This window comes from Enhydra lutris, unplaced genomic scaffold (genome assembly GCF_002288905.1).
Source record: "Enhydra lutris kenyoni isolate GAN:26980312 unplaced genomic scaffold, ASM228890v2 scaffoldscaffold25, whole genome shotgun sequence".
In the NCBI taxonomy this organism is placed as follows: Eukaryota; Metazoa; Chordata; class Mammalia; order Carnivora; family Mustelidae; genus Enhydra; species Enhydra lutris.
The window spans coordinates 27619559-27643770 of NW_019154109.1; the positions used below are offsets into that span (position 1 = coordinate 27619559).

General features: G+C 41.8%; 1 protein-coding gene across 5 annotated transcripts in view; it reads right to left on the reverse strand.

The window, feature by feature from the left end:
* Nucleotides 1-906: 906 nt before the first annotated feature.
* The window catches only part of LOC111151069 (Fc receptor like A), a 58630-nt gene continuing 35324 nt past the window's right edge, over nt 907-24212 (reverse strand). Inside the window, exons 6-11 of one of the 5 annotated variants that reach the window (XM_022508809.1) lie at nt 7395-7532; nt 4244-4261; nt 3847-3999; nt 2825-3091; nt 2070-2354; nt 907-1258 (exon numbers count right to left, since the gene is read on the reverse strand). In XM_022508809.1, coding sequence (XP_022364517.1) covers nt 960-1258; nt 2070-2354; nt 2825-3091; nt 3847-3999; nt 4244-4261; nt 7395-7532 — 1160 coding nt within the window. In that variant the 3' untranslated portion in view covers nt 907-959. Of the gene's footprint in view, nt 1259-2069; nt 2355-2824; nt 3092-3846; nt 4000-4243; nt 4262-7394; nt 7533-24212 lie in introns of those variants that run through there. The other 4 variants (XM_022508810.1, XM_022508811.1, XM_022508812.1 and 1 more) reach the window with 4 other exon arrangements.

The window sequence follows — 24212 nt, forward strand, 5'->3', positions numbered from 1 at the left end:
TATTGCTTTATGGAAAAGCATATTACTGCTCCTCTATCCCAAAGTCTAAACCCTCTGTAGACAGAGACACTATCTAATCAGTATACTTAACATAGCACAAATTTTGATAGGTAATAGAAGCCAACAAAATACCAGCATGTAATTAATATTTGCTGAATGATGCTGGAGGGGGCGGCAAGTAGAAGCAGCAAGGGACCACCCCAGAGTCTATTACCTAGCTTCCACAGGGCTGAAGTTTCTTTTTTTTTTTTTCAAAGATTTTATTTATTTACTTGACAGAGAGAGATCACAAGTAGACAGAGAGGCAGGCAGAGAGAGAGAGAGAGAGGGAAGCAGGCTCCCTGCTGAGCAGAGAGCCCGACACGGGGCTCGATCCCAGGACCCTGAGATCATGACCTGAGCCAAAGGCAGTGGCTTAACCCACTGAGCCACCCAGGCGCCCCCACAAGGCTGAAGTTTCTTAATCTCAGCACTACTGACCACTTTGGGCAAGATAATCTTCTGCTGTGGGGGCTGTCCATAGTGTTATTTGACGGTTAGCAGCAACTTTGGCTTCTACTCACTAGATGTCAATTGCACTACTCCCACAACGTGAAGACCAAACATGTCTCTAGACATTGCTAAATGTCCCCTTTGATGGGGGTGGGGGATTGCCTCCAATTGAAACCGCTGCATTAAATCCATCTCACTGATTTTCTTTCAGTCACCAGATTCTGGTCTGGGCAAAGGAAGGTAACTCCTGGTCTACAGAGATCAGAACTTATGAGCGAATATACAATTATGGCTAAATTCTGAGGATCACTCTGTGCACATTTATTTATACTCACCTATCTCTGTTACTCTAACAAAATACTAGGCAATTTGTAAGACTATTTATGTGTGTGTAAAGGACAGAAAGAGGAAAAGTAGAAAAAGTTGAATTTATTGGGAGTAGTTGAGCAACACTGAAAGTGAATCATTTACTCATATTTGGCAGAACCCTTTGTGGTCTCAAGCTTCAGGAAGGCAGATAAGTTCCTCAGTTCTGTGACCAGGTGACCAAGGAGAGCTCTCATATCCTGCATTTGTTTGAGAAGAATGCCCATCTGGTGATACAGATGGGGATCTGGCACCTGCGCAGGAGCAGAGAAGCCTGGATCCTTCGAAGGGGTGGACAGTGGAGGCTGAGGTCCAGGGGAGCCTGCTGGAGTAGGTTCTGGAACAGCTGATTTCTGAGGAGCTGGATTCAAGGTGGGGGGTGCAGTCAAGCTGGAGGGACCTGCATTTTGAGGTAAGAGGCACATATTATCAGAGTGAAGTCTGACTCTGGCCCTAACCTCATATTCGTGGTCAATCTTTCTTGTTTTCTGAAAGTGGCTGAAGACTCCCTCGTGGTCAAAATTTGAATCTGAAGCTTGGCTACCTCAGTTTGAAAATCTTTAGTGACGAGGCTTCATCATTATAGGGCTATAGATATTAGCCAATTCTTTCTATCAAGGCAGAACCTAATTCTGGACAGTGTGGTAATTGGTTCTAGGTCAACATCTTCACTGTATACGACATTAGTATAATTCCTCGTCTTTGTGCCAGCCTTCAGTGTTTTGAGGACACCTTCACTGGCCCCTTGGGTTACCTCTTCTTCAAGATGAGTATCTTCTGCTCCCTCCATTATTTTTCTTATGACATGGCTTCAAGCCCCTCATTGCCCTAGTTACCACCTCCTCTGGATATATATTTCAGGTCAAGTGCAGCCTTTTTAATTGGGGGTCCCTGAACTGAACATAAACTCCAGACTACCTCATCTTCATTCTAGATACTATATTTCTATGGATTCCCAGAGTTCATGTAGGGAGCAGAAGGTCTATGGGGCAGCAGCTGTGGAGCTGGCTCAGGTCTTGGTTTGGTGAGTTGTGCACCGTGGTCTAAGAAAGAAGTTCCCTATCTGTGTTCTCTTCCATCCCCAGGGACTCTGGCTTATTGTTCCTGGCTCCTCTGTGTCCTTCTTAACCTACTTATACCAAACCCCAGCTCATGGGTTCAATCTTTTCCATCACTTTTCATACACATCTGACAAACACGCACTAACTTACCCTGCACCCGGATCTCCAGCTTGGAGCTCTGTTTCCAAACCTGGTTGTCCTCAGTGGCTGCCTCACACCAGTAGGACCCAGAGTGTGCCTCTGAAGCTGTGGGGATCTGTAGTTCTGGGGAGAGGCCTCTGTCACGCACTATCCTGTTGTCCTTATAGAAGGAGTAGAAGAGGCGGGCGGTTGACCTCTGCAGGGGCAGTTTTGTCTGACAGCTCAGGGTCACCGGGTCTCCCTCTTGAGGCTCAGCTGAGGGGGTGGCTCTGAGAAGTGGGACTGGAAATAGTTCTGAGGGAGAGAGAGGTGAGAAAAAAGAGTTCAGCCATCATACATTCAGGTGGACCCATGCCAGGCAAAGAACCCAGCCACAGTTTCTTCCCACTATTTTCATCAGTAATAAACACTCTTAGCAAAGCAGGATCTGAGCCTTTCAAATCTTCTCTCTCTTCAACTAAACAAGATTAGGAAAGACCCAGAGATGGACAAATCTGACAATAGTCCAGACACCCCATCAGTGAACACTGGGAAGCATGGATCTGTAGGATAGAGCTGTGGGAAGCACACTGGGCTTGGAGAGGGCTGAATGACTTGAGAACATAATACGGAGATGCTGTCCCTCCTGAAACCCAACTTGGGCATTTGCCAACAACCTGTTCCTTAGCCTTCAGTGATCTTGCCACCTCCAGTGACAGACAGTCTTGGTCCCTCTGTGTCTCTCCACCTGCCCTTGCCATAATGACATTCCCTTCAGCTCTCACCTTGGACCTTGATGGCCACAGGAGATGCTGTTTCTGGGCTCCCAGGACCAGGGCTTCTGAAGATGCCACTGCAGTGATAGTGCCCACTGTCGGCCTCTCGTACCACGGCAATGGAGAGTTCCCTCTTGGGTCCAGGAGGACCCATTGCTGAGCCATCTCGGTAGAAGGTCACTTGGGTCAATGGCCAGTCTTGCCAGGCCTGGCAGCGTAGAATCAGTGGGTCTCCCTCAAATATAGGGCTGACAGGACCTTGGAGGATAAGCCAGTCTGTGGCTCAAAGCAAGAGTTGAGTGTGACCCACTGCCTTCCTTAGGAGTTCCCCGTGGTACCCACATAGACTTCTCCCTAAGCTTTCTCTGAGAGTCCAGGTAATTCTTGTCCCTAGCTGGGAAAGCAGAACAACTTCTTTAAGGACTAAGACTGAGGGAACCCTGGCTTTTGTGGGCTGAATATGGCGAAGAAGGCACAGTAGTCCCCCCTCATCCACAGTTTTGTTTTTTATGGTCAACTGCAGTCCAGAAGCAAATGATCCTCCTTCTGATATATCATCAGAAGATCAATAGTAGCCTAACACTACATCACAAGGCCTAGTCATTCCCCTCCCTTGCCTTATCAAGTAGGCATTTTATCATCTCACATCATCACAAGATAGGTAAGTATTAGTACAGTAAGGTATTTTGAGAGAGGGAGAGACCATTCTTATAACTTTTACCATAGTACATTGTTATAACTATTCTATTATTAGGTATTGTTTCTAATCCCTTACTGTGCCTAATTTATATTTTATCATAGGTATGTATGTATAGAAAGAACAGTATATTTAGGCTTTGGTACTCTCTGCAGTTTCAGGCATCCACTGGGGGTTTCGGAACATATCCTCCATGGATAAGGAGCAGGAGGAGCTACTGTATCTCATCCCATGGCCAGTTTCTGAGGGGCAACTTCCTGAGTGGGTTGGCGGGCTAAACAGGCAGGCTTGGGAAATGGGAGAAAGAGAAGGTCTGTACTTCCCGAGATCTCACCGTAAGACACAATCAGATGGAAGGGTTTACTGAAAGTGTAGCCCTTGACCTGGAAGTCAACTTCCCTTGGGGCTGTGAAGTCCTCCTGGGAATCGCAGCTGCTGTCCTGGGTCCTGACTGGTCCTTCACATTGCAGCATCTCAAAGCCGGCAGCTGAGGAGGGCATGGTTTGAGAATCAGAAAACAATGTTGTGACTTGGAGGAAGAAGACTTCCCTCCACAAGGGACTCTCCAGGGGAATCATCCTTTTTAGAATGAAAAGGAGAAGATGCCAAAACCCATATGGGTCTCTTGACCCAGTACTTTTAACTTGATTCACTGGCTTTCCAGGGTTTTCAGTGAATGGACTGTGGTATGAGGAAGAGGGCAGGGAAAGAATGGCAGAACGTGAACTCACCAGCATGACATCCAGCTGCTGGCACAGGAAAACAGAGGCCAAAGGCAACGATGACCCCAGAGCAGGCAGACACAGGACACAAGGGAAAGGCAGATGATCAGATTTTAACACTTACTGGGAAGTGTTTAATGTACGCCACACACCACGAGACACTTGAACACATGATTTTACTTAGTCTTGACAAGTTTTCTAGGTATGTGATTTCATGCTCCATTTTATAAAGTTAAGAGAAACAGGCTTAGAATAGTTCAATAACTTACCCAAAATTTCAAAAGGAGTAGGGAATGGAGCAAGAAAGAAAGGTTGTCTGAGTCCAAAATCAGTGTTCTCTTCACTTCACTGTTTAGACTTGATCAGCTGTAGGTCTCAGACCTTCCTAGGGGATTTCCTTCCAGATTTTCATTCTCTCAAAATTCCCTTGGCTCTTCATCCATGAATATATTATCTACCAATGAGTTTTCAGGACCTAGTGGTGTCTCCTCTTCCCTTGCTCCCTCCTTTCAGGTCTTCATTTTTCAGCTATCTCTACCTTGATGCCCACTGTCCCCTAAACTTTCCATGGCAGCTGTAGAGCCCTTCCAGTGTCCTTCTCTGCTCCAAACCTCTATTTCCAGTCTGTACTGGTAACTGTGGAACAATTCTTTCTTTGCTTCCAGGTTGAAACTCAGAGTTTATTCCTCACTGCTTCTCCTCCATCTATCTCTTTGCTCCATGGTTGACTCAAGCAAGGTAATTTCCATTCTTCCCATTTTCATTCCTGCTTCTTGTCCCTTAATCCCTCTCCCCTTCTTCCAGCCCCATAACCATTCCCATACACTCAATCCTTCACTCCATTCTTTCCTGACCCACTTGCCTTTATTCCACTCCTGAAAGCCCAAAACTCTTCTTCAACCCTGTAACTTCCCCTAGCAAGGTCCTTTTCCACTTCCTAATTCTCACTGCATCAGTACAAGGTGTTTTCTTTAGATCCTGCTTCAACTCCCCTCGCCACCCCGCTGCTACCTTTTTCAGTTCCTCTGCTATCATTCAACTAGACTCAGCCTCCACTCCGTTTTGAAAATGAACTTGTGGGTTGCCAGGCACTTTCACTCAGTAAATTATGTGGTAGGTATTAGGCTCATTTTATGAATAAGAAAATGGAATTAGAGGGGCACCTGGGTGGCTCAGTTGGTGAAGCATCTGCCTTCAGCTCAGGTCATGATCCCAGGGCTCTGGGAGTGAGACCTGCATCAGGCTCTCTGCTCAGTGGGGAGTCTGCTTCTCCCTCTCCTGCTACCCCTCCCCAATCCCAGCTTGTGCTCACTCACTCTCTCTCTCAAATAAATAAAATCTTTTTTAAAAAATAAAATGGAATTAGAGATACAAAAAGTGAATTTTCCAAGGTGACATAGAGCTAGTTAATAGAAGAAGAACACCATGAAACCAGAACGTCTGGAGTTCTTGCCATGATATCAGTCCTGTGTCTTCATACAGTCACCCAGTCCTGTTTCTACTTCAGTAAAAGGATTCAACAATTTTTTTTTTTTTTTTTGGTCAGGGAAAAAGCAGATGCTAAAAATTCAAACATAAATTTGACAAGGTTAAAAAACAAAAGCAAAAACAAAAAGTGCTGTCCCTGTCTACAAATAACTCAGTTTAGTGGACAGCAAGGTCATATGAGGAGATGATTTCATGAGGAGGAAGGTAATAACAAAGACATGCAACAGGCAGCCCCTGGGGCAGAAAGAAGGGTTCAAAGAAGCTTCCCTGGAAGATGGCACCCATGCTGAATCTTCAGGGGATGCCTAAAAGTTTGTGAGTGAGAGGGAATGGGGCCATGGAAAGAGTTCATTTCAAGCAGAGGTAGGAGTTTGAGCGCAGCTTGGAGATAGGGAAGAACGTGGTGTGTGAGTGGATAAGTACGAGCTGGTTGGGGTTTATTACAGCATAATATGCAGGCCTCCAGGATAACAGCAGAGGCTGCAGGGTTAAATAGGAACCAGGCGATGGTGGGCCTCGTGTGCATTGGCTGCAGAGCGCAGAATCCATTTCAAGGGAACAAGCCTGAGACATGGAGGTTAGTCAGGAAGTTACTGGACTATCCAAAGTCCACAATGATGAGGGCTTTTCCTAGCATCCTATTAGTTCTGTCTCTGAGAACAGTTTAGAAGATACACTTTGCCAAACTTGCCGATTGATCATATGCAGAGGATGAAGAGGGAGGAGTCTAGGTGTTCTCCCAAGTTTTTAGCCTCCATGCCTGGGTGGGTGTTATGAACTGAGACAGACACAGTGAAAGATGAAATTAGGGAGAGGTAGGGGCCAAGAGGACAGCTCTGGTAATATTGGACTGAGATACCTGTGAAACATGCAGATAGATATGTCTTGTGCAAAGTTGGATCTTTGTGAAACTCAAAAGCACGATTAGGGCTGGTGATATGACTTTGGACTCTTAAGTAGATAGCTGAAGTGGTAAAAATGATACAGATAAATGAACTCACTAAGGAGATTGTGTAAAGAGTGTAGGGTAGGGAGGCAGAAATGCAGCAGTAGAAAACACCAGCCTATAAGGGGAAGAGAATAGAAGCCACCAAAGAGACAAAGACAGGTACATGGAGTGCAAGGAGAAAATGGCATGTGGACAAAGACTCGTACATGGAATGCAAGGAGAAAATGGCATGTGGAAGTCAGGCAAGCAGAGAATGCTGAGAAAGAATAAGTGACCAACACTGCCCAATGCAGCAGAGAAGTCCAGCAGCAGAAGAGCTAAAGGGTGGGCAGTGGCGCGGTCAATATGGAAGTCATTGCACCCAAGGCAAAACTTTCCAGTGGAAGCCAGACTGGGAGCACTGAGGTATGAGTGAGAAGTGAGGAAGTGCAGAAAGCAAGTGCAAACTACTCTTTCAAGAAATTTGAGAAAAGGAAGGAAAAAGGTTGAGATGGTAGCTCAATAGGGTATCACAGTCAAGGACACTTTAAGAATGGAAAAGGCTTGAAGATTTTTATATTCAGAAAGAGCCATTCAATCCAGCACACCAGACTTTCTAATACCTATCCTTCATTTCCCACCTGCACATTGCTTTTCTGGGCCAAAGTCAGTCCACATATCTTTCCATTGATCAAAGTCAGGCATATCTCCAGTCCCACACCAATGTTCAAACATATCACTTACCCAGTAGCATCTGTACTGCCCAGAGCACGGTAGGAGAAAAGTAAAGGACCCCAGCTGTGAGGACACAGCCCAGCTTCATGGTGACTCTGTTTAGGTCTTCTGCAGCCTCTAACACACTGACTTTCATCAACATGAAACCTCTCAAATTAGAAAAGAGGAAGTAATCTAACTGTCTCATCTCCTTGCATCTGGGGCCTATTTTCAACTTCGTGATTGGCTTTCACCAGTCAGATTTGGCTAGGTTGGCCCCAGCATCATCTACACCCTTAGGGTTGTGGATGAAGTATCAGCACTCTCAGTTGTTCGAGAACTCCCCCACAGAGTTCAGAGAACTTCCCAAGCACAAAATTGTCTGATATCCTTCTGGACTTCATGACACCCTGGGAAGGGCCAGTACAACAACCCTTCATTTCACTGGTGAACCAGCTGGGGACAAGAAGGAGGAAACTGCTTGAAGGCAACACGGAAATTCACTGGGAGAGCAACGATGAGAATTCACATCCTGCCCTATCTTGCTCCAAGGCTTCTATGTTTCTAGTGACCAGACCGTCAGAGGGGGAAGTAGGTTGGTAATGGCACCCGATCAGATATCAGATTAGTCCCTTGGGTGCTCCAACCATCCAAAGCCCACAAAAATTTGTACGCAAATTTCTCTATTCTCATGTCTCAGCTCTCTGTTTCTGCAGCAAGATTAAGGCTATTCAGCCTCAGAGGAAATCTGAGTATGAGGCAGGGAGAGTCCCCTGGGAAAGAGGAGAGGAAAGAAGAAAAATGACTTCCAGTGGACACAGCAGTAAGCCCAGGGCTCAGGCTCAGGGCCAAAGCTTGAGCAGCTGATCCTGGGGAAATTAGAGACAGGAGGCATCTGATAGCTGGAGAAACCTAAGGATACTCAGGAATACGGATGATATGGAGGCTATAGCATCTCTCTGTGGCTCCAGGTGGCCTTATGGGGACTGTTGCCCTTGCCTCTGAATGTTTGCTGTTGGATCGAGTCCTCCTTAATGGCAAGGCTTATACCTCTTGCCCCAGGAATGACACTCCTTAACCCTCCCCATCACAATACTCTCCATGAGATGAAACAAGTCATCAGAAATGGGAGAAATGCAGTCCTGCTTGAAGGCAGAGGGAGGGCCAGCATGACCCTTCAACTGTGCAAAAACCACAGATCAGAGCAGACATATTAGCAAAATGAGCATGAGAGAACGGATATTTCTCTATCTAAAATAAGTCTTAGAATAAATTTTCCATTATCAGAGAGGCATATATTTTTGTGCAGGTGGCCCCAGGGAATCCATCGGGGGTTGAATATGGGCGTGGGGAGAGTCAGTGAGGCAGTAAGCCTTGCAGCTGACGTGATGTGAAAGACCCAGCAGCCTCAGAAGAGGAAGAAAATTCTTGGCCAGACCTGACCAAAATTAAGAAAACGAAATGTGTTTATATGGACCTCCACTCCTAATACTCCCTAGAACAGAGTCTCAAGGTTAGATAGGTCTTCGAGGGGCTTCTAAACCAACCACAAAAAATCTTTCCCTTCTCACGCCACCCACACTATCATACCTGCATTGAAACCCTCTTCCATACCACCTGCATCAACTCACAACATCTCAATATGAGAAGCAAAAAAGCCTCTGAAGACATGGGGTGAAGCTACATATTCTTTACACTTAAATTCCTACTAAGGCTCTGGGAAATTTTACTCACTTGAAGCCTGATCAATGAACTATTTAGAGTAGGAGAAAAAGGCAACCTTGGGTCTTGCTATGTGCTTATGAAGACTGAAATCCAGTTCACTGAGTCAGCTCTGCCATCAAGATCATCCCAGAATTCTCATGGGGAGATGGGACAAATCCTTGATTTGACCCTATCCCAACACCATGGGTTAATGGCTGTTACCATTCCTAGCTGCACCTGGCTTGTTACTAGTGGGCTGATGCTTATTTTTCCTTTGTTTTTAATTGAGTAAAGATACTCATAAAAATCTGATTTATGATACTCATAAAAATCATACCTCAGTGCTCCCAGTCTGGCTTCCACTGGAAGGTTTAAAGAATAATGGTGCAATACGCAGTTTTGTACCCTCACCCAGTTGAAGAAATAGAGTGATACCATTATCCTGGATATACAGTGTGGGTCCCTTCTGATGACATTCTCCTTCCTTGTGATAATCATTCACAACCCTGGTCTTGTGTTTATTGCCCCCATTATTTTATAGTTGCAAAATTTAGTACTTTTGAACTTTTAATAAATAGAATCATATTATATTTATTGTTCTGAGACTTGCTTTCTTCTTTTTTCTTGTGAATTTCTTTTATTAGCCTTTTGCTTGGTCCTTAATTCCTTATCTGCCATCCTTCAGGTTAGGGGTGTGTGTGTGTGTGTGTGTGTGTGTGTGTGTGTGTGTAGGACATTTAAATACAATTTTTTAAGAGTAGTTTTTTCTTTTAAGAATAGTTTTAGATTTTAGATTTACAGTTAAGAGTAGTTTTAGATTCAATTTAAATTGAGGGGAAGGTGTAGACAGTGCCCATGTACCCCTTACCCCTACACACCCACAACCTCTGTCATTGCCAACATTCTCCCAAGAGTGGTACATTTGTTACAGTTGGTGAACCTACACGGACACATTATCATCACTCAATATCCATAGCTTACATTTGGGTTTATTCTTGGTGGTTACACTCTAGACAAATGTATAGTGATAAATACCCATTATTATAGTATCATGTGGGGTATTTTCACTGCCTTAACCACTCTGTGCTCTGATATTCATCCTAAATCCTAGTAACCACCAGTCTTTTTACTGTCTCTATAATTTTGCCTTTTCCAGAATGTCACAGAGTTGGAATTATACAGTGTGTAACTTTTTCAGATTCACTAGCTTCACTTGGCAATGTGTGTTTGGGTTTCCTCCATGTCCTTTTCTGGCTTGATGGCTCATATGTATATATTTTTTAGCCCTAAATAAAATAAATAAAACCACTATGGATATTATATACCAGCTGTTGCATACACAATGGCTTATTTATTTATTTATAGGGAGATATAATTGACATATAACATTATATTAGTTTCAGGTGTACAACGTCATTATTCAGTATTTATATGTCGCAGAATGACTACCACAACTCTAATTAACATCCCTCACCACACATAGTTACGAATTTTTTTCTTGTTTTGAGGACTTTTAAGATCTACTCTCTTATCAGTTTTCAAATACACAATCCAGCAATATTATCTTGAGTCACCACGCTGTAGTTATTACCCCAGGACTTACCAGCTTTCATTTTTACTGAGCAAACAACAGTAGACTGGCTGCCTCCAGAAGTGTAGGTGTGCGCTTCACTTTTTTATTTTTATTTTTAAGTTATTTCTGTAAGTATGTATTATGTGTGGATTGCTATAATTTTTATTGTCATAAAATACACATAACAATTGACACATTAACCATTTTTAAGTGTCCAGCTCAGAGGTATTAAATACATTCGTAATACTGTGCCACCATGGCCACCACCCATCCCCATCACTCCTTCATCTGTGAAACTGAAGCTCTGTCCCTGTTGAACAATAACTCCTCATCTTTCTCAGCAGAAGTTCATCCACTGTTCTACCTTATATCTCTATAATTTTGACTAAGTACCTAAGATAACTGAATCAAAGTATTTGGCTGTTTTGTAACTGGCTTAGTTCACTTATTATAACATCTTTAAGATGCATCCATGTTGAAGCCTATGTCAGAATTTCCTTTCTTTTTGGGGTGCCTGGGTATGTCAGTCAGTTAAGCATCTGCCTTCAGCTCAGGTCATAAGCCCGGTGACCTGGGACTGAGCCCCACATCAAGCCTTGCATTGAGCTCCTTGCTCAGCGGGGAGACTGCCTCTACCTCTGCCTGCCTCTCTGCCTGCTTGTGCTCTCGTTCTCTCTCTCTGCCTCTCTGACAAATAAATAAACTCTTTTAAAAATTTTTTAAAAGAATTTTATTCCTTTTTAAGTGTAAATAATAAATATTCTACTATATATGTATATACACATATATATGTGACATGTATATATATGTGTGTGTATGTATATACATACACACACATACCACATTTTGCTTATCCATTGATGGACAGTTGGGCGGCTTCCACAATTCAGCTATTGTGAATAATGCTGCTAATAAGTACATGGGTGCACAATATCTCATTGAGACCCCTCTTTCAATTCTTTGAGGTATATCCTCACAAGTGGAATTTCTGGATCATATAATACTATTTTTAATTTTCTGAGGAACCACCATTCATCTTCCACAGCAGCTGTATATTCCTGCCAGCAGTGCACAAGTGTTCCAATCAAGTGCTCAGAAATACTTGGCATTTTCTGTTTTTTTGTGGGTTTTTTTTTTTCTGCTAGTAGCCATCCTAATGGGTATAAGGCAGTATCTCCTTATAGTTCTGATTTGCATTTCCCTAATGATTAGTGATCTTGAGCATCTTTTTATGTGCTTATTGGCCATTTGTTTATCTTCTTTAGAAAAATGTCTATTCAAATTCTTTGCCCATTTTAAAACTTGATTTTTTTGTTGTTGTTGAGTTTTAGGAGTTCTCTTTATGTTCCGGACATGAACTCCTTAGCAGATTTATGATCTGCAAATGTTCTCACTCATTCTGTGGATTGTCTTTTTGTGATGTGGACATTGTCTTTTTTTTTTTTTTTTAAGATTTTTATGTATTTATTTAACAGACAGAGATCACAAGTAGGCAGAGAGAGGTGGGGGGAAGCAGGCTCCCCGCTGAGCAGAGAGCCCGATGCAGGGCTCCATCCCAGGACCCTGAGATCATGACCTGAGCTGAGGGCAGAGGTCCCAACCCACTGAGCCACCCAGGCACCCTGGACATTGTCTTTTGACGCACAAAATGTTTAAGTTTTTATAAAGTCCAATTTGTCTATTTTTCTTTTGTTGCCTGTACCTTTGATGTCATATCCAAGAAATCAATGCTAAATTCAATGCCATGAAACTTCTGCCATATGTTTTTTTCCTAAGGGTTTTTTCGTTTTAAGTCTAGTATGTTTAACTCTTTAAGAAACTGTCATGCTGTTTTTTTAAAGTTGTTCAACCATTTTACAAACCCACTCACAGTGTAGGAGAGTTTCAGTTGCTTATTCATTTCTCGCAAAAGAAAGACAAAAGGAATGAAGGGAGGGAGCGAGGAAGGGAGAGAGGGAGAGAAGGATGGAAAAAGGGAAGGAAGGAGGGGAAAAATCAGGAAGGGAAGAAAGGAGAGAGGCAAGGGGAGGAAAAAAATAAAGAATACACTCAGGGCTAGCTTCAGGTTGCTCAAGTAGAAGCTGAAAGTGTCCAGATAAGCCAGGCGTGGACTGACATATGCTAGGCGCATGCTTTCCGTGCGCAGATTTTAGAACGTACATTCAGAAAGCACGCGCAAGGACGCCCTGAGTCTGCCAGGCACCAAGCCTCTCTCGCTCAACGGTTTCTCTTTCAGGAAGTGGCTCCAATTCCTTGAGAAAACTCATCCCTTACCCCCAGGACACTAGAAGTATGAGAAACTCACTCTGCTGCCAGGTGAGTCTCATTTCATAAGGAAAATGAACATTTTCCAGGAAGAGAGTGCCCTGAGCTTTTCCTTTAACTTGACATCTGGCAGCAAATAAAAGAATTAAGGATATTTCACAGAGGATAGTGCCCTGAGCTTTTTCTCCTGGAGAAATTAATACTGGTTGAGGCTCTTGGGCCACAAAGAATTAAAAAAATATATATGTGCGTGCATCTTTTTCTTATGCTTTCTGTGATGGGTCTGCAGAGTCTTCCAGCAAAACAGAGTAATTCTGAGCTGGCAAGATACAGTACAGAGAGGGCCAGGTTCCTGCTGGAGCCCAAGGTGATGGTCTCTCTCCCTTGTCTTTGCTGCTTTATTTGGTCCCGTCAACACAGAGCACAGCCTTCAGTTCTCAGCTGCCCCATGTATTGCTTCATGGCATTTGTTAATTAACTGAAATACATCTCTCAGTGTCTTTGTCGAAGTAGACTATCTAGCAGAACTAAAGTCTTTCCCATACCTCCAACATACATGAATGAAAAATGAGTGTGTCAAGTAACTACTTCCTATTTGACAAGCAATCTTACAACTATGTATTCTGTGCAGAAATGCAGACATGTCAATTACAACGTTACTGCCCAGACAACACACTCTAAAATAAGATAACCAAAAAGAATCATGGATTTCCTTCGGAAAGTGATTTTCATTGAACATGGCAATTTTTTAAAGAAGTTCTTCTATGAGTCCCCCTTAGTCAAGTTTTACTTCCAAAACAGATTGATATTAACACAGCAAGTTGGTAATTATGAATATTCACACAAGTCTCTAACTGCTCAGGAAAACAATACTGACTTTCCTGTGAAAGTGGTTAGTTTAACACCTTAACAAACTGGATTCTTTAGGCCAGCTTTTATGATGTAGAAGGATAATGCTCCCTCTGTTGATTCAGAAGAGAAGGCACGCTTCTTTCATATCTTTCTAGACTCCTTTTATTAGTTACAAAGACTTTCATTTTTAAGTTTAGGGCCTGAAATTTTATTAGTTTATCACTACAAGCAAAAAGAAGTCTATAAAACTCTATTTTACTGTTAGAAATAAGTAAGATTTTAGTTAATATAACAACATAAGACACACAGTTCTGTACCTATTAAGCTTCCAAATATTTTTTGCAACAATACTTGCTCATTGGAGAAAGTGTAGAGAATACAGAAAAAGGAAATAAAGATATAAAAATCATCTGTAATTCTTCTACCTTGAGACTTTTCTTATTGATATTTTGGTTTATTTTCTTCTTGGGTATTCCCCCCACCCAACAAGCTCAGGGGAAATATAGACTGTGATTAATTTTATGTACTGACAGAAAATAAAAATTTAAATATGTATATTAAATACATAAATCTCTTGGGGCGCCCGGGTGGCTCAGTTGGTTGGGTGTCTGACTTTTTTTTTTAAATATTTTATTTATATCTTTGACAGAGAGAAAGATCACAAGTAGGCAGAGAGACAGGGGGAAGCAGGTGCCCAGCAGAGAGCCTGATGTGGGGGCTCAATCCCAGGACCCTGAGACCGTGACCTGAGCTGAAGGCAGAGGCTTAACCCAGTGAGCCACCAAGGCACCCCTGAGTGTCTGACTCTTGATCTAAGCTTGGGTCTTGATCTCATGGTCATGAGTTCAGGCCCTGTGTTGGGCTTCACACCAAGAATGGAACCTACTTAAAAATAAACAAAACAAACCCCCACAAACAAACAAAAATACAAAACTCTAAAAAAAAATTTCTAAAACTCTAGAAATCTGGAATAGGAAATGTGGAGTAGAGGTACTCTTCCTTATTTCCTTACTAAATGAAACTAAAAATTTTGGACATTACATATAAAAATAAAACCTTTAAAAATGTAAAGAAGAAAGCAAACCAGTTAGGGCTCTTGGAACCCAGGGAACAAATGATGGTAAGTTCCCTGGGTTTTCCTTTTGCTTTTTATATCTCAGACTTGGAGTTGAAAGAGCCAGCAACCCAGAAATGCAGTGGCACAGAAAAAAAAAAAATCCCCAGCAAAAGTCTGCTCTCTTTAGTCAAAGGACTGGGAAAGGGACAGTTTAGCATGACTGAAAACATACTTCAGCAACATCAGAGGAAAAAGACATCCCATATGTATATATACTAAACAACAGATCTGCAAAACATGTGAAGCAAAAATGATAGAAAAGTGGACAAATTTACAATTATAGTTGGAAGCTTCAACACTCCTCTCAACAACTGTTGAAACAACTAGATAGAAAATCAACAAGGATATAGAAGAACCTACAACACCATCAACCAACAAGATCTAATCCATATTTATAGAACAGTGTACCCAATAAGAGGAGAATGGACATTCTTTTTATGTGTCTGTATACTAAAATAGACCATATCCTGGGCCAAAAACTGCTCAACAAATTTTCAAAAATTAAAATCATGCAGAGTGTGTTTTCCAGCCACAATGGAATCAAACTAGAAATCAATAATAGAAAGAGAGCAGAAAAATCTAAACAGTTGGAAACCAAGCAACATACTCCCAAATAATCCATGAGTCAAGGGAAATTAGGGGCACCTGTGTGGCTCTGTCAGTTAAGCATCTGCCTTCAGCTCAGGTCATGATCCCAGCATCCTGGGATGGAGCCCCACATTGGGCTCTCTGCTTAGTGGGGAGTCTGCTTCTCCCTCTGCCACTCTGCCTACTTGTGTGCTCTCTCTCTCTGTCAAATAAATAAATAAAATCTTTTTTAAAAGGGGGAATTAAAAAAAGATACACTGGACTGAATGAAAATGAAGATACAACATATCAAAATTTGTAGGACATGGTTAAAGCAGTGTTGAGAAGGAAATGTATAGCACCAATTGCATACACTAGAAAAGAGAAAAATCTTAAATCAATTATGTAAGCTTCCTAGAAAAAGAAGGGCAAAATAAATCCAAACAAGAAAAAAGAAGGAAATAATAAAGAGCAGAAAAACAATAAAATTAAAAATGGAAAAACAATAGAAAAAAAATCAGTGAAGTTAAAAAAGAGAAAATTAATTTTTCCTGGAAAGACTAATAAGACTGACAAACCTCTAGCAAGGCTGACAAAGTAAAAAGAGAGGAAGAAGACATAAATCAGCAATATCTGGACAAAACAGAGGATATCACTACAGAAACTGCAGATATCAAAAGGAGAGTAAGGAAATACGATAAATAATTTTATACACATAAATCTGACTTAGATCAAATGGGTCAATTCCTTGAAAGCCCAAACTACCACAATTTATCCAAAATTAAATATATAAGTGAATAAACCTATAATTTTTAAAAGATTTTATTTTCTTGACAGAAAGTGAGAGAGACCGAAAGAGAGAACACAGAAGGAGAGAGAGAAGCATACTCCCTGCTGAGCAGAGAGCCTGACATGGGGCTCAATCCTAGGACCCTGAGATCATGATCTGAACCAAAGGCAGACACTTAACTGACTGAGACACCCAAGCACCCCAAATAACCCTATAATTATAAAGGAAATTGAATTCACAATTTTAAAACTCCCCAAAAAGAAATCTCAAGGCCCAGATGGTTTTTCTGGGGAATTCTGCCAAAAATTTAAATTAACTTCAATTCTACACAGTTTTTTGGAATATAGAAGAGGGGACACATCCCAGGTCATTTTAGGAAGTTAATGTTACCCTGATACTGAAGTCAAACAAAGAATACATGTTATTTTCAAGTGCCCATGGAACATATTTGAGATAGACTATATACTGGGGCAAAACAAATACAAGCTTAACACACACACACATCACAGACTCGTATCTGCCATGAATATAAATGCAACAATCCTTAACAAAATATTAGCAAATAGAGTTCAGTAACATATAAAAGGAATTATACACCATGCCAATGTAGGGTTTATTCCTGGAATACAAGGATGGTTCAATATTTTTAAAGTATTCCATTTAAGCCACTGTATTAACAGCCTAACTAAGAAAAGTCACATAATAATGGTATTCAACTCAAAAAAGCACTTGATAAAATCAACACCCATTCATGATTTTAAAAACTCTAAAAAAAGGGAGGTGGAATAGAAAGGAATTTCCTCAACTTGATAAAGAGCAGCTACAAGACCTACAGTTAACATCATACTTAACAATGAGAGACTGGGGGCGCCTGGGTGGCTCAGTGGGTTAAGCCGCTGCCTTCGGCTCAGGTCGTGATCTCAGGGTCCTGGGATCGAGCCCCGCATCGGGCTCTCTGCTCAGCAGGGAGCCTGCTTCCTCCTCTCTCTCTACCTGCCTCTCTGCCTGCTTGTGATCTCTCTCTGTCAAATAAATAAATAAAATCTTTAAAAAAAAAACAAAACAAAACAAAAAAAAACAAAAAACAAAACAAACAAACAAAAAAAAACAGTGAGAGACTGCATGCTCTCCCCGGAGATGGGAAGCCAGGCAAAGATGACTGCTTTCAAAATAACTCTCTACCTTGGGCCAACTGTCTAGCCCCAGCGTTGTGTTAGGGACGCCACTGGGTGACCCAACAGTCAATTTTTTTTTCTTGCCTCTGGGATACCCCTGGAGAGATCTAATTTTCTCTCACTCTTTCCTAATGCCTGAGAGCCCCACACCTCTTTTCAGTAGAGGTATTAACACTCATACTGATACCCCTGGGCAGACAAGCAATTGGCTCCCCCTTCATAGATGTTGATATCAATTCCCAGATCTGGGCAACTCAGGCTCAAGGGGTTTGGTCCTTAACACCAGGGCCTGTTCCATACACCTTAAGGACCCTGCAGATTTCCCTCATAGAAAAGGTTTTTTGGGCATAACAGGACACTGTCGCTCGTGGATACCGGGATATGTAGAAATAGCACACCCCCTCTATCGATTGATCAAGGATACCGAGACATCTGGTACCCATCTATTAATGTAGGATCCAGAGTCAGAAAAAGTTTTTAAAAATCTCAAGAGGGCCTTCCTCAGCACTCCAGCTTTAAAGGGAATGGCCTTGGGTGCCCTAACCCAGGGCCGGGGGCCAGGTCACCAGAAAGTGGGACATTTATCAACTAGACCAGAAGAGAAAAGGTGGCTCCAGTATCACAAAGGGAACTGACTGGTTTTCCTTCTATTTCCAAAACTGCCTGAGGTACTGGGTTCCTTATGGTGAGCTGTTTTGGAGGAGCCACCACGGAGACACCTGGGTCCCATCAGTCCCGATCAGGGTCACTGGCCACCTGAGTCCTCATCGACTGAGGTCCCTGAGGGCAGATTTCCAGTGTCCTCCTCCACAAATGGGACAAGGGTTACAGGGCCTTGGTTTTTGCCACTGGGGACATCCTCACTTCCTATATCCTGGGCGGCCACAGTGGCCAGAGCTTAGGGAGGCTAAGTGACCACTGGCAGCTTGTTAGAACTCTTCTAGGATCCCCTCAGGGCCAAAAGCCAACTTCTTCATTTTTTTCCATATAACTGGGAGCAACTGGGTCTTTAAGAATGATCTTGGCCTCAGATCGAACTGGGGGAGGTAGCTATGTATTTAATGAGAGCCTCTCATAAGAATACAATAAGAGGGACACGTGGGTGGCTCAGTTGGTTAAGCATCTGCCTTCAGCTCAGGTCATGCATAAGTCCAGGGTCCTGGGATCCAGTCCCACATCTGGCTCCTTCCTCAGCAGGAAGCCTGTCTCTCCCCCTGCCTCTGCCTGCCATTCCCCCTGCTTGTGCTCTTGTGGTCTTTCGCTCTCTCTCTCTGACAAATAAATTTTGTCAGATTTTATTTATTTATTAACAAATAAATAAAATCTTTTTAAAAAGCACAACATTAAAAAAAGATTACAATAAGAAAACTGTTGGTGTTTTCTCCCTGAGTTTGGGTTGACAGCATCATGTTTACCAAGAGACCCAAATAGCCAAATACCAGAGACTCTGAAGGCTATCTTAACAACTACACATGAAAACTTTGAGACGGACGAGATTAGACACCATTTTTTACCAACAGACCCAAATATCCTTTATCAAATATCAAATATCCTTTATCAAATATCAAACCTATGTCTGATAATCAATGCTTTAACACTTTATCATATTTGGAAAAGACACAGATGTAATCCCATTTATCATCCAAAAAAACTTACTTGCCAATTACCCAGGAAGATTTTGAAACAGACAAGATGAGCTGCCATTTTAATGGGAACTTACTTGACCTTCAGCAAACCTAGATAGAATCATCCCCGGTTCTAAACCACATCAGCTCAGACAGAGGAGGAGATGCCCTGTTTTTTTCCACCAAATTGGAAATACACAGTTCGTGGAAGCCCAGAGGAGACAGGGAATTTCCCGAAACAGAGTTTCAGCAGCTGCTTAGGAATGTTCCTTAAAGTCTCTGACCCGAGGAAGAACTAAGCATAGTTGGCTCCAATTATAGCCATTGACCTGGGAAATGAATGAGGAAGAAGACCCCATGTACCGCTCAGTCCCTGTATGATGCAGGCTTGGAAGTGATAGCGATACCAGTTTCCAAAGAAATCATTAGGGTCCCAACTGGGGTCTTGAGGTAGTACAGCATGGTCTCTAGTCAGAAACTGAAGCCACCCATGGACTCATTCATCCCGTGATTCTGATATCTTTCAGCAGTGGCCAGAACCCCACATTTTTCTGCTTTGGAGAGGGTCTGATTTAACAGACCCAACTTTGGAAAACTTTGAGGTACCCCTTCATCTCAGGTCTTGTAGTGACACCTCCACTTGGTCCCTCTTGGAGCACTACCTGTTCGTGCAGAGGGTAAAGCCCTTGAGCACCGGCAGAGGTTCCAACATCGGGTGGGACATGTACCGGGATTTGATCTTACCCGGGGAAAGTTGGAGCCAGTGGTGGAAATTCCACTGCGGACTCCACTTACCTATCTACTTTTGATGTGGAGGTGGTGTTTCTTTGTTTCTTTGCCCCACCCAGGAGGGGTGGGGCCCAGAAGCCAGCAGCCCAAGTCTGGAATCCATTCTACCTTGCTGAGATCAGAACAAAAGAAAATGAGCTGCATTTTTCCCTGTTGAAACCTGGAAGTCAAAGTCCCTCAGGTGGCCATGCCCCTCCTCCAACTTGTTGTACTATGGCCATGCCCCAGAACAAAAGAAAATGAGTTGCCTTAGTCCAATTAAAACCAGGAAGGCATCTAAGTAGATGATACATTGAGTGATTTACTGGTCCGATTCTCTTCCTGTAGCCTATAATGCCAGGAAGGGATTGTAAAGGAGTAAAGATCAGGGTCAGGTCTACAAGGAAAGAGGAAAAGTTGTCCCTTACCTCAGTTTCTTATAGTTGATCAGGGAGACTTGGGAAGAAAGGAAAAGGTGTCCCCCACCTCAGTTTCTCATCTTTTTCCTGGTGTGTGGCCCTAGCAACTCATGTCACTGACAGCCAGAGCCCCTGTGCCCTCTCTGAGACTTGCTGGGAGTAGTAGCACTTACCCAGGCTTGGCCCTCCTTCCAGAGAATGACTCTGGTTTCCCCACCCTTAAATCTCCCTTAGAAGTTGATGGATACGCTAGACTTCTTTTAGTAGAATTGTTCTGTCCAGCATAGCCACAGGAAGGGACAAGATGGAGCACCCAAGGAGGGGAAGTGCACCTGGGTTAAGCCCTGATTGAACTGAAAAGTTAGGAAATCTTTTAAATCTGTTATTTTGCCCTGCTTGGTCATTTCTTCACATGGGTGGTATAGCCAGTCTGAGCGTTGTTCTAGTAATCAAGATAGTGGACCTGAGAGGGTTGTCCTAGGAAAAGCAGTCTTTTCAACAAATAGTTACTAAAGCAATTGTTTTTCCATAGACAAAAAAAAAACAAAACAAGACAAAAACCCAACCCAAGTCTCACATCTCATTGGAGAAAAAAAAAGAAAAAGAAAGAAAGAACAGAAGGAAGGAAGGAAGAACTCCAAATGGATTGTGGACTTAAACACAAAATGTTAAAACTTCAAATCTTTTTTAAAAAATACAGGAGGAAAAAAAAAAAAAGAAAAAATACAGGAGAAATTTCTTTGAGATCTAGTCCTAAGAGTTCTTAGACATGATAGCAGAAGCATGATCTATAAAAAGACAGAAGGTTTCACTGGATATGTAGAAATCATAAATTGATGGATTTAATTTATCTGACTAAGAGTAGTTATAGAAATCTATGTTACAAGGTGTTTGATGAAAAGTCTTAAGTAATCTTGTTGATAGAAACTGTATAATTTAAACACTCTGATGAAATTGTGGTTTTCATAAAAATAAAAGGAGATAAATAAGGAGTATTTAATTCCAGTGAACACAGGAATACAGTAAACAAAGAGACTACACTGGTGAGGGAAATATCTTAGATGATTTTAAATATGCACATATTCCTTGGTATTTAAAAATATAAAAGTATTAGAATTAGGGAAGAGGATATTATTTAAGACTAAAAGTTATTGCAGGACGCCTGGGTGGCTCAGTCGTTAAGCATCTGCCTTCAGCTCAGGTCATGATCCCAGGGTCCTCGGATTCCAGGGTCCTCAGATTCAGCCCCACATCCTGCTTGGCAGGGAGCCTGCTTCTCCCTCTCCCACTCCTCCTGCTGGTGTTACCTCTCTCATTGTGTCTCTCTCTGTCAAATAAATACACAAAATCATTTAAAAAATTAAAAAATAAAAGTTATTGCAAATAGAAAAGATTATAAGGTACAAGATAGAAGACAAACAAGAGAGAAGACTTGATCTAAATATCAAAAGTTAATTCTGTGAAAAGCCCAATAAAATAGGCCTTTGACAGGTCTGATTAAGACAAACAGAGGTGTAACAATGTCTCTAGTATTCAACCGTTAAACAACAATATTTTGTTTCATATCTATGAAGTCCTGTGATGACCACAAATCTTGGTCCTGTTGTTATAGAAAATTGAGTTATAGGGAGTTGAGTTTATTTCCCTGAAGAGGAAAATGGTAATAAGAAGGAAGATCCTTTTCCTGAAAGATCCCAAGAAAGGTTCAGGAATGGGAGGAATTAAGTACAACACAAGATATAGATCAGGAATAATTTTGAAAATAAAAGCCTATCTGGAAAGCCTGTATAAGCCCTGCCCCACCCCACCACCATAGTTAGATTCTCAAGAGAAATTGAACAAGCTAGCAAGTGCAGGTGAGTTAAGGTGAGTTGAGTAGGTATGAGGTGGGGTATCAGTGACATCCAATACACCATCCAGGCACCCTTTTTCAGGACTCCTTGGCAAAGGCGTTTCAGCCAAGCAAGGAAGTAAACCAAGAAATAGGAAGACTTAAGATTCAGGGAAAAGGTTTAATACAAAAGACAGATCCAGGAAAGTCTCAGGACAACAGCAATTCGGGGGGGCCTAGACCTCAAATGATCCAAATTAGTGCCAAAGAACAGAGAATTCCAAAGGAGACTTTTTGCTGATGAAAATAGGGGGGAGAGAGAAGAAAGAAGGAAAAAGGAAGGAAGGAAGGAGAGAAAGAGAATGAGAAAGAAAGAAAAGGAAGGAAGGAAGAGAGAAAGGAAGAAAAGAAGGGAGAAAGAAAGAAAGAAAGAAAGAAAGAAAGAAAGAAAGAAAGAAAGAAACGGTTATCTTGGTGATTCAGTTGGTTAAGCGACTGCCTTTGACTAAGGTCATGATCCTGAAGTCCCTGGATCGAGTCCCACATCGGGCTCCCTGCTTGACGGGGAGGCTGCTTCTCCCGCTGACCTCTCTCCTCTCATGTTCTCTCTCTCTCATTCTCTCTCTCTCTCAAATAAGTAAATAAAATCTTGAAAAAGAAAGAAATGAAAGGGAACGGAATGGAAGGGGAAAGGAAAAGGAAAGAAAAGAAAAGGTGAAAAACTTCCTGGTACATTCAACCACTTGGGAAATAGTATTAAGTTGTTTCAGAATGTTTTTGAAAAATTTGGGCTAAGCTAATAATAGACGCATAGACAACTAACCAAATGACAAAAATGAAGCAGTTATTATCTCTAGAGAGGAAAAGATTGTTCAGAAAAGGAAATGTAATCAGAGAACACTGTGTGTCTCAGTAATGAACAGTAGTCATAAAATCGTGATAAAGCTGCATTGGAACAATGGGTAAGGAAAGTGGGAAGTGAGTAACTATGGTATAATAAGACTAGTCTTCATATTCTATGGTAGGAAATCAGATGGATAATATCTAATATTGAAAAATCAAGAAATAGCAACAGATTATATCATTGGGAATAAGGAGGTAAATTAACAGAAGACGTAGTTAAAATTGTTGAAAAGCATTGCTTCCGGGGAACAGGACAGAGGAGAGGCAAGGAAAAGGTCAAAAAACAGATATTTCTTATTATATGCCTTATGTTCTATTACATAATTCAGATTGCATGTGTGTTACTCTAACAGAAAATTTTAAAAATTATCTTAAAATGAAAGAAAGCACTACCTTCACATATACATTTAAAAACATTTAATGCAGAAAAATCATAGACCACATCACCATGCAATGAAAGCAGAAAATAACAACAAAGACAATAACGCTTATTCCTCCTGGAAATAAAACAAACCAAGAAAATACAACAGCCTTCTATATCAAACTTAAGAAGAAAGTAGAACTAGGGGCACCTGGGTGGCTCAGTCAGTTGAACATCTGCTTTTAGGTAGGGTCATGATCTCAGGGTCCTGGGATTGGCTCCAGGCTCAACAGGGAGTCTGCTTCTCCCTTCCCCTGCCCCTCCCCCAACTCGTGCTCTCACACTCACGCTTGCTCACTCTTTCTCTCTCAAAAAAATAAACAAATAAAATATATGAAAGAAGAAGAAAATAAAACTAAAGCTATAGATCATCTGTAAACAAGTAACGACAGGAAGACATAATGAAAATCCAATGGATGTAGCCAAAATAACAAAAAGAGGAAAAGTTATAACCTTTGTGAATTTGTTTATAAACAGTTTAGAAATAAATGAGTGATGCAGTAAATCTAAGCCCAATAAAATAAGCCTTTGACCCATCTGATTAAGATAAGCAGTGGCCTTTATTAAATCTAAATACATAGAAGAAATAATGCATTAGGAAACAAAATGCAAAGATGTGATTGATAAGACAAAATCTGTGACAGGACTAATAAAACAGACAAGCCTTTGGCAAGTCTGATTAAGACAAACAGAAAAAGTGGTCAAGGTGGTTGTCTCTCAGAATGATTATGGTGAGTTATGGTGGGTGATTATGGTGGGTGATTCCCTGTTCTAGTGATTGATTTAAGAACCCATGTTACTAAGTATGTTACTTAGTCCTGACCAATATGATATGGCA